Here is a 12,774-nt window from a genome sequence, read left to right as displayed (position 1 = left end):
TGAATTGTAGTCCATGATGAATATAATTCTTTCATGTCGGTAGCAGCAGCCAATCTATATGCGAGCTGGTGTATTATTGACCATAGAAAACAAAAAGGCGTTCAAATCCATCGGTCAATCATTGACAAATCCAAATAAGGTATTCCACGTAAAAAAATAAAATAAAATAAAATAAAATCCAAATCCCAGGGTCCCATCGCAACCATCCCATCCCAATTCAATAACTAAAAAGAAAACCGTCTTTTATACATGACGTAAACCATCAATGGACAAAGTGCAAACAGGGCGAATGTACAGGTAGATCGATCAGCAGGGGGAACTGTCTCGTAAGTGGTGTGATAGGGGCGTTGATTGGTTTTGTTCATTATCATCGTGATTTCAGAATTCAATGTCGTATTAGTCGTGTGTCGTTCGTGCCGTCGGGAAGCCCGTCATGTATGAGGTCGAAAATAAAGGAAATGAAGAGGCAAAAAGAAACAAAAGCTGAGACCGAGTGTGCCCTTCCCATATCTCGTAGATTATTCTTCGTCCGTCAACTGCCGTATCAGCTTGATGCTGAGAATCATCACCAACAAGCCTATCGTTGTCACCACCATCAGGCCAAATCCAAACCATCCGAGAACCATCGCGGAGCTTCCAACCCCACTCTTGACACTCCCATTGCCCATGTCTTGGGCAATGGTGCTCGCCGCGACGGATGCCGTGTGCTGCCATAGTACCGAAACCAGCACAAAAACAGATGCCACGAAAATTAAAGCCAATGCTGCCTGAGATACGGGTCGTGAAGGGAATGGCTTCACCTCACGCTCAGAGCCTTCCGAGTCTATCTCTTCGTGCCATCCAGGGAAAGTCGCCAGAAGGATGAAGCAGAAAAATGCAAGGATCACGGCAACGATTCTATAAAAGTCAGCTGATCTAACCATGGATACAGATAGAATCACCAAAGAGTGCTGGGAAACATACAGGAGATATGGGAACACCACTGCATCCTTAAACGTCGATGCTACCCAAATCAGGTTCAGCGGATCTTGGTCAACAGTAACAACCTCAGCCAGAGCTGTGGCATTCGAATTGCATATGTAGGCACCTCCTGATGGCGATACGCAGATTCCGAAGTACCCTACACGGACTTCCATCTCCGCTCCTCCAACGATGTTCGCTGTTGCTTGCACGACGCCGGGGTCCACTTGCGCAAGGTTAAAGACGGGATCGTAGCGTTGGTAATAGAGAGAGATCAAGAATATGCTGGGCATTTGTGGGGAGGACGACGAGCATCCGGCCAATAAGAGGGCTGATATTGTCAGTTGCTTTCCGGAGGTGACAGCATGGCATGGGAGGCAGCTTACAGAGAAGAATAATGGTAACTGCAATAATTATCATAAGCACATGATGGTAACCGATCATGGGAATGAAACCTATAATCAAATAGACAATCAGTATACACAAACAGCAATCGTTTTGACAACAAGGGCTACATACGGGCCATCTTAGTCTTAAAGTCGGACGCCATGTTAACCGGTCAAGTCTCAGCCAGGCTTATACCACTTGATTGCTTCACACCGTAGTCTGTATGACTCTCTTCTCGGGACCCCGAGAAGGAGTGTTCGAAGAGCGCTTCTTTGCGCACTATGTCAGTGAGTGCTGGTTGGTCCCGCAACCCGATCAAGCTGTTTTATCGTGCGATAGTCTCAGTTGTCAGTCTGAGCTGTGGAACTCTATGTCTGATGAAGGTGATCGACGAATGTCGGAAGGTTCTGCAAGTCTTGACGTGGGTATGGAATGTGGGCTTGGGGGCACGAGCTCGAGGAACGATCCCTTGACGAATGGAATACTGTCGGCGGAATCCAAGGAATGTATGTCTGCTTTGCGTCGCGGCGCTCACGAGACCTGGACGGTGTACAAGAGATATGTCAGATAGTCGAATTAAAAATCCGATAAGCTATGCCCCGATCTGGGGTTCGAATTCAACGACTTAGTGCCAAAAAGAGGCAAAGCTGAGTACAAGGAATGGAGAGGGGAGAAAGAGGGAAGGGGAGGTTTGGGGAGAGAGATCGTAGCTAGCCAAATCCACTCTTGCAATGAATGCCTGCCTCCCAAATTTTTCTTTTTTTTTCCCGCACAACGAGCGAGAGTTGAGGTAACTGGTGACGATGGTGACGATAATGTGGTGGCTGGGAATGGAGAGTATACTCCCAATGGAGGAGGCTGGGCATCACCTTTTGTTTACACCCGCTGGTTTCCCGGTAACCAGGACTCACCGCCTACTGTTCCTGAGGGATCCACGAGGCCCCATTGGGTCTGATCCGCCCCACAGATGGCGCTACGATCGATCAGGGACCAGGGATTGGACCAGGCACGACTTTAGCCTTGGCCCCGCACGGCTTATCAGCCCTAATCCCTTATGGAGTATGGTCCCTTTCCAGCCTCCAGCATTTACGTCTCATAGTGGGTTCTGTTCAGGTTTCATACGGACGATCCATGCAAAGAAATTGACTAAAAATTACTCAAAGTATCCCAATGTCGATCGTCTATGTCCAATATTGCCCTAGGTAGGGTATACACGACCAAAGATAATATAGAATAATGCGATACCTCAAAAAACACCGTGTATCTCATCCAGATAAAACCCAACAGGATGATAACAATGCCAAGAAACGCCAACACACCAAAGTTTCTGCCGTTCTGTATGGAGTTGGCAATGCATACTGTCCAGAATCACTTGTTTGTGTATGAAAATCGGCTGAGGTTGAATGCAACAGGTGTCCGGGGATGACCAGTTTCGTCACCATCGACATCCTCTTCTTCACTGTCGGGAACAATCATGTCTTCACTTCCTTGAGCAATAGGACATGTGGCAGGAATCGGGTTTGCCTCAGGAGTGCTTGCCCCGATGTTACTGCCCAGGGCACTTGACGTTGAAAGAGAAGGGGTGAAGTTCAGAGATCGTGACCGGGCCAGCGCGGTCTGGCCGAGACGTTGCAAAGGTGTCAAGCGTTGCCGCCTCGAAGGACTCCGGGCCACCCCAGCTTTCACCCCAGAGGGCGATCTAGAGATAAACGGGCGATGAACTTGAGAATCTTTTGTCTGAGAGGTATCCACGTTGGAGCTGGTACTCCCTTCTGCAGCTTGGAAAGTAAACCTAGACAACAGAGAAGTGTTTTGTTTGGTAATATGATAGTCAAGCACCTGACGAAACACTTCAGGGTTGGAGTCCTCGCTAACGGAATCTTTACTTGGCGTTTCAGCACTGTCCTGTGGCTCTTCTGCAAGGACTTTCTGCTCCACAATTGCCGAATCTTCCGACATGGAAAGTGTCGTTGATGGAGCTGTTTCTTCATGGTCGCCTTCGCGAGGCTCATTTCGCGTTTGAGACCTGACCTTGCAGGGGTTCGCAGTCTCTGACGAGCCTGCAATTTGTGTCATGATGTCCTCGGCTACTTCATCAGAAAACACATCCACAGCCGACTTCCGCGCTTTCTTGCTTCGCGTCACCTTTGCACCGCTCGGGCTTGAATCATTCGCGGGGTTAGCAAAGAAACGGCTGCGGCAATCTGGAAGACTTGGAAGGCTGGCCTCGTCCGTTTCAGAACAAAGTCGCTGCCGCTTGGTGGGCTGCAAGGTAGATGCTCTAGAGGCATGGGCCAAAAATGTGTTCCGCTCCACACTCCTAATCAGTGGACTCGATACCCTATTCACAGTAGCGGATCGGGCGAGGCCCGGCCGGGGCGTAACAGGGCTGCTCTCCCAGGACCGGTTGGCATGTCGTTCCAGTAGCCTTTGCTGGCTGGGGGAGGGGGAGAGGCTATTTGGATCCAACTCAGCTAAAGGAGTCCGTTTCGGAGTAAAGAATGAACTGATGGGCTTGTTTGGCTTCAGTTCGGCGGATGAACCAAGCGTCTGGCGGCGTTGGATGCCATGCATGAGCTTACCCGGGGGTGCAGGCCTCAAGACCAGTGGTTCTTTTGTTGTGGGATCCAAGTCACCACGGGCGACTCCCACTGCAAGCTCAGGCTCCACATCACCGCCAATGTACGGCAATTCTTCCAGGTTTACATCATCCTCCGGTGGAGTCAGAGTAACGAGCTTTCCAGCTCGGGGGCAAAATACTCTCTGGTAAAGGAAGGTGAGCTCTGCTTGTTTGAAGTTTTCCAGGTAATTCGTGGGAACATGATACTGGCCCTCAAATTGAAGCATCCGTAGTGTTTTCTCAACATTCCTGTATTTGCGAATACACCGATAGGCAGTTTTCAAACCCAGCCTTGCAATATTGGGTAGGTAATCACATCCACTGAGGATACACATGCGTCTAAAGTCAGCATCAGTCCATCCTATAAGACTGACTTCGCGACAAGCTGTAAAATCTGCTCGGTTAATCTCAATACAGTCGCCATGCTGATCTAGTTTGGACAGCAATCTTTTGGCACCGAACACCAGCAAATCAGAGTCTTCTGATATGATACCATTGATAATGCCCTGGCGCTCAAGGTATACGAGTTGTGCATCTGCCTCATAAGGAGCCACCACATACTGAACATTCATCTTTTTCAGTTCGTCGATCAATTGACGAGCCATTAAAGGGGTCACATCCACCGCTTTCTGAAATTCTTGATAAGCTTCTGCTGTCCTTCCCTTCCGCTGCAGTTCCAACCCAAGGGTTTTGCTTTCCTGACGCCGCTGATGCCGATCAGACTCGGTACCGGCTTTACTCGGTAGATTGTCACCGTCGAAGATAAGATATGGTGTCACTCCAAAATAAAGCAACATGCGGACCCGGTTGAGTACGAAATCGACATGTCTACAGTCACGTTAGCACCTACCCCGAAGAATATTCCATACAAAATTACACACTTGGTCGTCGGCCGGCCCAAAACTAAGTCCACCGCGCAGGCGACCGTACCACGATGCAACCATCCATATGCGTCGACCCCAAGGGTTTGTCCGCTAAACTTTTTCAGATGACATGGTTTTTGAATTGACTTGAGAAGACCATGAAGCCCTAGCTATTCAGTCAATCTTCTTTGAGCACTCCAAAAAAAAGACAAAGTAAAAAGCTGGGCATACCTTTAATGCCCATTGTGGAAACCTTCGAAAGTCGAGCTGCTCCTCGTCAGGTTGTCAAATCGAACATCCAAAACGGGTAACAGCTCTGACAGTCGATGGTTAGGACTCGAGAGGAGCGGCGGGCACGAGAACCATGGGGAGAAGCTTTCGTAGAAGTAGAAGTTGGAAGGCAATCAACCACCTTGGCGGGTCATTGAGTTATGTATGACCTAAACAACGAGATTGGAATGTAAGTTGACTCCCAGTGTCAACCCTCCGACGCGCAACAGAAACGCGATAGGCCGATGCATACAGAGGAAGCTGTGATTGGCCGGATGCTGGCGGCGTTTGCCTCCACCATCACCGCCTTATCATTCTGCCGACCGATAAGGATCGCGGAGAGATTACGAAAAAAAAAAAAAAAACAAAGGCACCATATTAACCCCCTGGTGGGTTACGGCTTCTCAAGCAACGACAATCAGCTTCTATCAACAGAAGTCTCAAATAAAGCGAAAGAAAATCACAATACATAAAAAAAAAAAAAAAAAAAAAAGAAAGAAAGGAAAAAGAAAAAGGTTCTAGATTGCAACTTACTGTGCGCGGTATATAACATTATACTGCCTACTTTCGTCTTTCATTCAAATAGGAGGTTTTTTAAAGTCGCACAATGCCGAAGTCTTTACAGAAGGTCCATAAGCATATCGCTAAAAAGCGAGGGGTAGTTGACGCACTCCATGAGAACAGCAGAGATGCGAAGAGATTGCGCCGCGCAGGCATTAGAGACGATCGGGTTGCTCGTGTCTCTGCCACCCTGGCCCGTGGACGACAGTCATATAGTAAGCTCTAAAAGGGTTCCTCTGTTTTTGATCGGACTTTTCTAATATTTTTCCTAGTTGACCGGATCGTATACTTCCACGAGAATGTTCCGGAGGATGCAGGCGTTTTCTCGGAGAGTGACATGATGAATTTAATTGTTAGGTAAGTTGAAGCAGGAAACTGTCCCTTTAGCGATTATTCGATGTTGCATGCACATTAACACTTCCGGACATAGATACATCAACCGAAGCGTCCCTGAGATCGAGCAATTACAGAGCGAGCGGCGGAAAGGTCGACCCCCAAGCAAACGGGAGGAGAATCTCCTACAGCGAACAGACGCAGAGAATAAGGAGTTTAAGACCGGTTTCTGGCTGCCTGATCTTGGCCAGGAAGATGTACTCAAAGCTCTTGCCTCATGGAATGGAGATTGGTCCGGACTCAGCAGCATGAAGTTCATTCGCTTGACCAAGGATGGTGGGAAGCAGTCTTCGGCTTTTCCTCCCAAAGGGATGTCGTGATATTTTGTTATGGGTTTGTTTTGGGACCGCATCGCTCGCATTGGTTTTGGCACATAATGGCGTTGACGAACGTATATACCAGCATCTTGATGTTCGTTAGTATGTTTCGAGGTTTGGCTTCAAAAGCACATTCAACAAAATCGTCTGCTATGCATCTGTAACGGTATTTCGTATCCCGATCGGGTTATTACCTATCATATGAAAGAGTAAACATAATAATGGCAACGGAACAGTCAGCCTTCTCATCAGAAACACCGGCAGTGATGCTGACTCTCAAATGTGTTATGTCTGTCAGCCAAAGCTGTAGCTTTGATCTAACTTATGCCAAATCCTAAGATCGACACTTTCTACTCTTGGTTTGCCTCATACTATAAACTCATTAAACTCGAAGGTCTCCGGGCAGTGACCACGCGAGCCCCGATCCTTGGGGCATACTTCATTAGACTTATTCAATTGGTCTCTCTCTTTCTGTTATCTTACTGGTATTTGTAATTGCTTTGGGTTATTCCTTTACTTGGTAGTAGCCACCAGTTGTAAAACCGACGGTAATGTCACAAAATATATTCCTACGTTTCCAAGTGTTGGACTTGGCGAGTTGTGGTATCACCTGTAGATGAATACAGATGGGAAGAGGATAATATATCGTCAAAATTGCTACCAGTTGCCTAAGGTGTTATAACATTAAACAATTCTGGATTCAATGGAACATACTTCATTAGTATACAGTATAGGTCAATAGGTCACTCCTGTTCAGGTGATGGGACGGGAAAGGATGAATGCCTCAGGCCGACAAGTCGAGAGCTCCCGAGCTTGTTCTTGGCAGCGGTAACATCATCAGTTTCCTGTTCGTCACCTCTAAACTTTCATTCAAATTCTCCCCCCCCCCAACCCAACATCCTTCGCATCCATCTAAACCTCACAATTCATCATGTTGTCGCTACGCACCATCGCCCGTTCCGTGCCTCGCACTATCTCCCGCTCCATTGTCACCTCTTCCCGCTCTGCTCTCTTCCGACCCGTCCCGACGGCTGCTCCTAAAAATGTCATTCTGCAATCTGCTCTGAAGCCCTCCTATGCTGCTTTCTCGACCTCTAGCGTATTCAAGCAGTCTCAAGCTGAAGGTAAGATGAAGTTGAATGCATACTCCATCCAAAATCTGGTGGCCGAATTACAAGGGAAAAGAAGAAAGAAACCCCCTCTAGACTGGTGGCATGATGTGAGACCCGTTTCCCTCGATTGCGCTGACAAGGACTTCCATCTGCAGGTGACTTTGAGCTTGCTGCCAAGCTTGAGGATGAACTGAAGCATGAGAAGGCTTCCGGTCTTGAGGATCTGGATTCCTCCGTCCAGAACATCCAGTACGTTCTTCAGAACAACTCCTGGGAGGTATGTGCACCGAATCAAATGTTTTCGCATTAACAACGGCTGATGTATGTCTGCTTGCAGGTCAAGGACGTCCCCGGTGACCAGGAAGTTGTGTTGACGAAGAAATTCGGCAATGAGGAGTAAGTTTTGGGTCTCCACTTCCCATCGCTTCTTTCTATACTCCAATCCTCTTCCCATTCTTGTACCCTGCTCTAATGAATTCCTTGAAACAGGATTCGCCTCACCTTCACCGTTGCAGACCTTCAGAACTTGAGCGAACAAGAGGAATTCGATGACCAGGCGTTGAGTGACGAGCTGGATTTTGAGGCCGGCCACCAGCCCGTTAACAGGGGTGCCAATGGCAACGTTGCCCAGCACCCTGAGGATCGGGTTGCCCCGGCTGATCGCGAACTGGATGAGTTGGACCGTGACCTGGAGCCCAGCTTCCCTGCTCGCGTCAACATTACCGTAGAGAAGCCAAGTAACGGCGCTTTGCTGATCCAAACTGTTGTCCAGGATGGTCTCTTCCAGATCGAAGAGGTCTCCTACTTCTCTAAGCCTGACTTGGCACATGCCCAGACCGCTGAGAAGGACTGGGCTAGACAGAGCCTCTACGCTGGACCTCCCTTCGAGAACCTTGATGAGGACCTCCAAACCTTCTTGGAGCGTTACCTCGAGGAGAGAGGTATCAACGCAGAGCTCGCCAACATGATTCCTGACTATATCCAGGTGAAGGAGCAGAAGGAATACGTTCGCTGGCTTGAGAGTAAGTTACCGCAACCCTTGAGAAAGGATTCATATCTAACAGTGGAACTTTTAGACGTCAAGAACTTCATCTCCGCTTAAATGCGGATCAATGATGCATTAGTGTGTCTATAAAGATGCATCGGTTAAATCCCTACTCATAATTCTAATCTTGCCTTTCTCAACTTTCCTCGTGATCTTTTAGTGAGGGAGTTTATCATCACTTCCTGTCATGTTAGCTTGACGTCTGTCCATGCAAGTCGCCTATGACCATATTTGCTAGGCAGTGTGCACGTGTATCGATATAGAAACGAATCCAGCATCTAAATGTATTATATTCAAAACATCATACCAAAACGCCCTCGTGTTTGTACTGAGTTACAATATGGAATTATGATTCTTAAGATTACCCAAATTTAGAAGCGTTAAGTACCACCAATTCTAGAATGATGGTTGAATGATCACCATTCATATACCTGATTAGTAGATCGTTAGGTGAATATGTAATCATCATGCCTAACTATGTCTTGAAGTAATCCTGTGACAACACCAAAACGCCTCATGCATCCTAACCCTGCCTTAAGCATGTATACTCCAAAACCGCTCGAAAAGTACAAAGAATTCTAGGTAGAAGACCAATAGGCATTATATGCAAAGGGTTTCAAAACTCCATGCTTTCAGTTTTCACCTCCGTCATATCTTCGTTTCGCTCACGCTTCCCACCGCGTTCCTCCTTGAGAAGACCGGCAATGAACGAGCGGAAATAATCAACATATGGCTTGAGACTCGTTTTCTCGTAATCCTGGAGCTTGCGGCTTCCTCTCACATCAGAGTCATTGGGCATGCTTCCCTCCCCGTCTACAGCGTCTGTGCCTTTGCCGTTACTGGGGTTCTCTGCATCATACGCATCAATCTCCCCCAGTAGTTGGGTGACTGTGGGAACTGAAAGAGGGTCAAATTGCTCCGCCTTTCGAGCATCAATGGGAACACAGACGCGGCCGGTGCCAGGATGTATGACGAACGGGCTCTTGAGCAAGTGAATCATCTTCTTACTGACTTCAGAATCGAGGCGTGGATATGTGTACTCCAACACAATATCCTGCTTCGCGTCACGTAATGTAGAAGTGTTCAGAGTGCTGCTCTTCCCCGTCTTTGCGAGCGAGTCAATATCGGCCCATTTGCTCGTGCTGGAGCGGTCTGGTGACGACTCCCATTTCTTGCGTAATGCATCATTCAAGGCCTTGTCAGGAAGTAGCGCTAGGAGGCGTTGCGCCTGCTCCGAGCTGACAAAAGTGTCCTGGTCTACCAAGGTAGTCTGGGCGAAGTAAGGCTTCAGGATTTCCAGACTACGAGACATATGCGGATGCAGCGGACGCTTCAGATTGACACGCTTGCCGCTCTGGGCCCCTCCTCGCACGAGATCTAGATATCCTGCAATGGCCCGTCGCCGATCATCGGGAAGGTTGCGAGCACGGGGATCACAGACCCAGGCGTGGGCACCACGACGGCCAGAGTAAACCCATAAGATGTGTTGGAACCCAAAATCGTCCCGCAACGCCGTGTCGACAACCTTCATAGCCATGGTCACAAATGTCCAGCACTTTCCACAGATATTCGCCTTTTCACAACAAGATCGGATGTCGTCATAATCTGTCAAATCGATATCGAACACTAACTCCTTAGAAACTGGTTTCATCTGACCCCCTCGTAGAGTTTTCCGGTCGCGGGGGTTTGTATTGTAGACGGGGCCGATTTCAAAACGAGACGGGTTCATGCGTAGGATGTCTTTACGGAAGCTGTGATGACGTCAGTGATGTGTCTTATCCAGAGGCTGTCTGAGTTTGCTCACTTACAGATCTGCTGTCGCATAGGATTGATATCGCAGGTAGGCGTCATTCTGCAGGGTAAGCGCGAACTCACGGTTTCCAAAGTCTGGGGAAGGAACAATTCCGTGGTTCAGCCACTGAAAAAGGTAACGAAATGGAAAAAGCCGTTGATAGAAGGCAAGCATAGTATCTGTGTCTACGTGAGCGGGCTGCGGTGCAGAGGAACTGTACAACTATTGTTAGGCTGATTTGCTATCTATCGAGTGACTGGTGCTTACTCTACTGCATCCCGATTAGCAGAGCTCTCATTTCTCCTTTCTGGCGCACTAGATGCAGGAAATTCATCGTCATCGTCATCATCAAATAGTAGGTCTGCAAGTTTGTCTTTCGTATCGTTTCCGGTCGCTTCGGACTCCTTATCTTCGGGGACACTGGGTGTTGCATCTGTTGGAGGAGCATCTGGAAGGACTTCCTCATCATTGCGATGACCAGGGAACTCCTCAGGAGACACAGAGTGAGGCATTTTTGTGTTTTGGATGCTGTCTGTACGTTGAACTTGTCTCCGTATAGTGGAGTATACTGAATATCGTCTTTGGTCATTAACGCGACTGGACGCGCGCCGGACGCGCTTTCGCCCAAAGCCCTAAAGCCTAAGCCCTAAGTGGAACAAGCAACCTGGTCACATGATAATGAGCCCAACAAAGCACGTGCCATCGACCTAGACCTAACCGGAAACGGTCATTAGTATACTCCTACCCTGGGCCTCCGGGATACACGGCTCAGTGACTACAACGTTCTATTTTAATCACGCTAATGCTTCTCCATAAAGACGCAATGCTCTCTGTATCCACGCCTGAGCCTCAGAGGCCCTCGATGCCGTTTGCGGCAACTCGCGAGTCGTATCCCTCTCGATCAACTTTTATGGATGACGATTACATTCATCGCAAATCCTGAAGACTACCCACTTGAGGAGAATCCTACAAAAATCAATCAACGTATCACGTTATTTACTTGTGCTCAACCTTCATATATTCTGAATCCGGCTTTTCAGAAGATATCAGTGTCGTCATGCTCGAGAATTGATTCCAGCTGTGATCGCGCAATATCTTTTAGGTGTCGTCATTGACATTGTATGCACAGATGAAGTCCACGAAGCATGTAAAATTCTGCGCATTCTTCATGATTTGGTGGGACTGCTTCGATTCTGTACTGGCTTCCTTCGCTACGGCTTTCCTTTTTGCGCCTTGTGCCATGTGCACAACGTGAACTTCACGCTACTGTAAGCTTGCAGAACTTCCTTCTAGCCGGGCTCCACATTCCAGTGGCGCTTTTCTCGATTTTGCAGAGTTCCGCGAAACTGAAGCTCTTGGGCAATTACTGATGGCGCCACCAGACTGGCGTCATTGAGTTACAAGCGAGTGACCATAGATAGGGAAGATCTTTTGTTGACTAGCCTTGTGAACTGTTGACTGCCGTTTTTGAATGACTTCATAATTCAGTTTGGCCACAGTTATCTATGGGCCCCAGGAACAAACATGTCACAGGCCATCTAGCAATTTTTACTCAAGGAACAAAACTGTATCTACATGTTCCTTGAAGATTCGATAGCCGGATCGAGCTAGCATCGGTGGCCTCTCTTGAAGACTCGGCTGAAGTGATGACACCACGACTTCCTCTATAGTATATCCAATATCCCATCTCTTTTCCCGCAACCTCCGAAGACCTATTAGGGCATGTGGGTTCCTCACCTGGATACGATACCACATAGCACCCACCTCCCAACTTTATTGAAGATTTTGAGTCTTACCCACATACCACCCATTGCTTGTTCCACTAATCGACTTGCTAACGAACCGTGGTTCGTTATATCCCAGTTATACACTGCAGGCCATGGGCCGTATGTGTCAAGGAATCAAGATTTGCTTCTCCTCTTGAACCAGGCACCATATCTTGCTGCATATCGATACTACTGTGCCATTGTAGCTATCAATGAGCATCCGCACGGAAACGGCAAAAGACGCCGCCGTCATGGAGATATAAGTTCACTCCTTCTCTCTCCAGAAACGACTTCTTTCCCTCTCAGCACGCTTGTATCGAGCTTAAAAAGTCGCTCGCTCTTCTTTCATTCGTTTAATTCCAACTAATTGTCTTTGTTTGTGCTTTTGGTATCTGCTTTGGATAGGCCGATCATCCTTCGAGATGGTTAAGGGAACTATTGCTCTGCTGGCTCTGGCTGGCCCAGCACTCGCTGGTGTTATCCAGAACCGAGGTGTGGATCATGGGGCTCCGGCTACAATTGATCTGCCACCTCAAAAGGAGCCTCCTCAATGGACTGAGGCTCCCAACACGGCTCCTGGCCCTACTGGGTCTCACAAGGAGCCTCCTCACAACACGGAGCCTACTCCCCAGAAGCCTACTCAGGAGAAGCCTCCCAACAAGGAGCCCAGCAAGACGGAGCCTCCCCA

General features: G+C 48.2%; 5 protein-coding genes across 5 annotated transcripts; 2 read left to right on the top strand and 3 right to left on the bottom strand.

The window, feature by feature from the left end:
• Positions 1-35: 35 nt before the first annotated feature.
• Positions 36-2,137, bottom strand: BDV38DRAFT_249959 (Fig1 domain-containing protein). The gene is made up of 4 exons (XM_032054911.1): positions 1,480-2,137; positions 1,347-1,415; positions 964-1,291; positions 36-897 (listed from the first exon to the last, which is right to left on the bottom strand). The coding sequence occupies exons 1-4, from the start codon at positions 1,508-1,510 to the stop codon at positions 519-521; spliced, it is 807 nt and encodes a 268-aa protein (XP_031912438.1). The 5' UTR covers positions 1,511-2,137; the 3' UTR covers positions 36-518.
• A 274-nt stretch (positions 2,138-2,411) lies between these two features.
• On the bottom strand, positions 2,412-5,264 carry BDV38DRAFT_114769 (putative exonuclease). Its single transcript, XM_032051020.1, has 3 exons — positions 5,062-5,264; positions 4,849-4,996; positions 2,412-4,795 (listed from the first exon to the last, which is right to left on the bottom strand). The coding sequence occupies exons 1-3, from the start codon at positions 5,072-5,074 to the stop codon at positions 2,716-2,718; spliced, it is 2,241 nt and encodes a 746-aa protein (XP_031912437.1). The 5' UTR covers positions 5,075-5,264; the 3' UTR covers positions 2,412-2,715.
• Positions 5,265-5,615: 351 nt separating this feature from the next.
• BDV38DRAFT_249955 (translation machinery-associated protein 16) lies at positions 5,616-6,731 on the top strand. Its single transcript, XM_032054910.1, has 3 exons — positions 5,616-5,876; positions 5,934-6,018; positions 6,092-6,731. The coding sequence occupies exons 1-3, from the start codon at positions 5,708-5,710 to the stop codon at positions 6,372-6,374; spliced, it is 537 nt and encodes a 178-aa protein (XP_031912436.1). The 5' UTR covers positions 5,616-5,707; the 3' UTR covers positions 6,375-6,731.
• Positions 6,732-7,170: 439 nt separating this feature from the next.
• BDV38DRAFT_249949 (MAM33 family protein) lies at positions 7,171-8,882 on the top strand. The gene is made up of 5 exons (XM_032054909.1): positions 7,171-7,495; positions 7,639-7,760; positions 7,821-7,879; positions 7,973-8,505; positions 8,560-8,882. Exons 1-5 carry the CDS (start codon positions 7,303-7,305, stop codon positions 8,583-8,585), a joined length of 933 nt encoding a protein of 310 aa, XP_031912435.1. The 5' UTR covers positions 7,171-7,302; the 3' UTR covers positions 8,586-8,882.
• Positions 8,883-8,923: 41 nt separating this feature from the next.
• On the bottom strand, positions 8,924-10,874 carry BDV38DRAFT_249946 (DNA primase subunit PRI1). The gene is made up of 3 exons (XM_032054908.1): positions 10,588-10,874; positions 10,337-10,534; positions 8,924-10,279 (listed from the first exon to the last, which is right to left on the bottom strand). Exons 1-3 carry the CDS (start codon positions 10,830-10,832, stop codon positions 9,145-9,147), a joined length of 1,578 nt encoding a protein of 525 aa, XP_031912434.1. The 5' UTR covers positions 10,833-10,874; the 3' UTR covers positions 8,924-9,144.
• Between the last annotated feature and the right edge of the window lie 1,900 nt (positions 10,875-12,774).

The sequence above is a fragment of the Aspergillus pseudotamarii genome (genome assembly GCF_009193445.1).
Source record: "Aspergillus pseudotamarii strain CBS 117625 unplaced genomic scaffold BDV38scaffold_35, whole genome shotgun sequence".
Lineage (NCBI taxonomy): Eukaryota > Fungi > Ascomycota > Eurotiomycetes > Eurotiales > Aspergillaceae > Aspergillus > Aspergillus pseudotamarii.
This window is presented reverse-complemented; position numbering and strand designations above follow the sequence as displayed.

Excerpts from the sequence above, each read along its gene's own strand:
- BDV38DRAFT_249959 (XM_032054911.1), bottom strand. The coding sequence starts at position 1,510 with ATGGCGTCCGACTTTAAGACTAAGATGGCCC. Across the intron at positions 1,292-1,346 it reads AGTTACCATTATTCTTCTCT|CCCTCTTATTGGCCGGATGC; the intron begins GTAAGCTGCCTC and ends TGACAATATCAG. Across the intron at positions 898-963 it reads GTGGTGTTCCCATATCTCCT|AATCGTTGCCGTGATCCTTG; the intron begins GTATGTTTCCCA and ends TGACTTTTATAG.
- BDV38DRAFT_114769 (XM_032051020.1), bottom strand. Across the intron at positions 4,796-4,848 it reads TTGGGCCGGCCGACGACCAA|ACATGTCGATTTCGTACTCA; the intron begins GTGTGTAATTTT and ends ACGTGACTGTAG.
- BDV38DRAFT_249955 (XM_032054910.1), top strand. The coding sequence starts at position 5,708 with ATGCCGAAGTCTTTACAGAAGGTCCATAAGCATATCGCTAAAAAGCGA. Across the intron at positions 5,877-5,933 it reads CCGTGGACGACAGTCATATA|TTGACCGGATCGTATACTTC; the intron begins GTAAGCTCTAAA and ends TATTTTTCCTAG. Across the intron at positions 6,019-6,091 it reads ATGATGAATTTAATTGTTAG|ATACATCAACCGAAGCGTCC; the intron begins GTAAGTTGAAGC and ends TTCCGGACATAG.
- BDV38DRAFT_249949 (XM_032054909.1), top strand. The coding sequence starts at position 7,303 with ATGTTGTCGCTACGCACCATCGCCCGTTCCGTGCCTCGCACTATCTCC. Across the intron at positions 7,761-7,820 it reads TTCAGAACAACTCCTGGGAG|GTCAAGGACGTCCCCGGTGA; the intron begins GTATGTGCACCG and ends GTCTGCTTGCAG. Across the intron at positions 7,880-7,972 it reads AAGAAATTCGGCAATGAGGA|GATTCGCCTCACCTTCACCG; the intron begins GTAAGTTTTGGG and ends TCCTTGAAACAG.
- BDV38DRAFT_249946 (XM_032054908.1), bottom strand. The coding sequence starts at position 10,832 with ATGCCTCACTCTGTGTCTCCTGAGGAGTTCCCTGGTCATCGCAATGAT. Across the intron at positions 10,535-10,587 it reads GCTAATCGGGATGCAGTAGA|TTCCTCTGCACCGCAGCCCG; the intron begins GTAAGCACCAGT and ends ATAGTTGTACAG. Across the intron at positions 10,280-10,336 it reads TCCTATGCGACAGCAGATCT|CTTCCGTAAAGACATCCTAC; the intron begins GTAAGTGAGCAA and ends ACGTCATCACAG.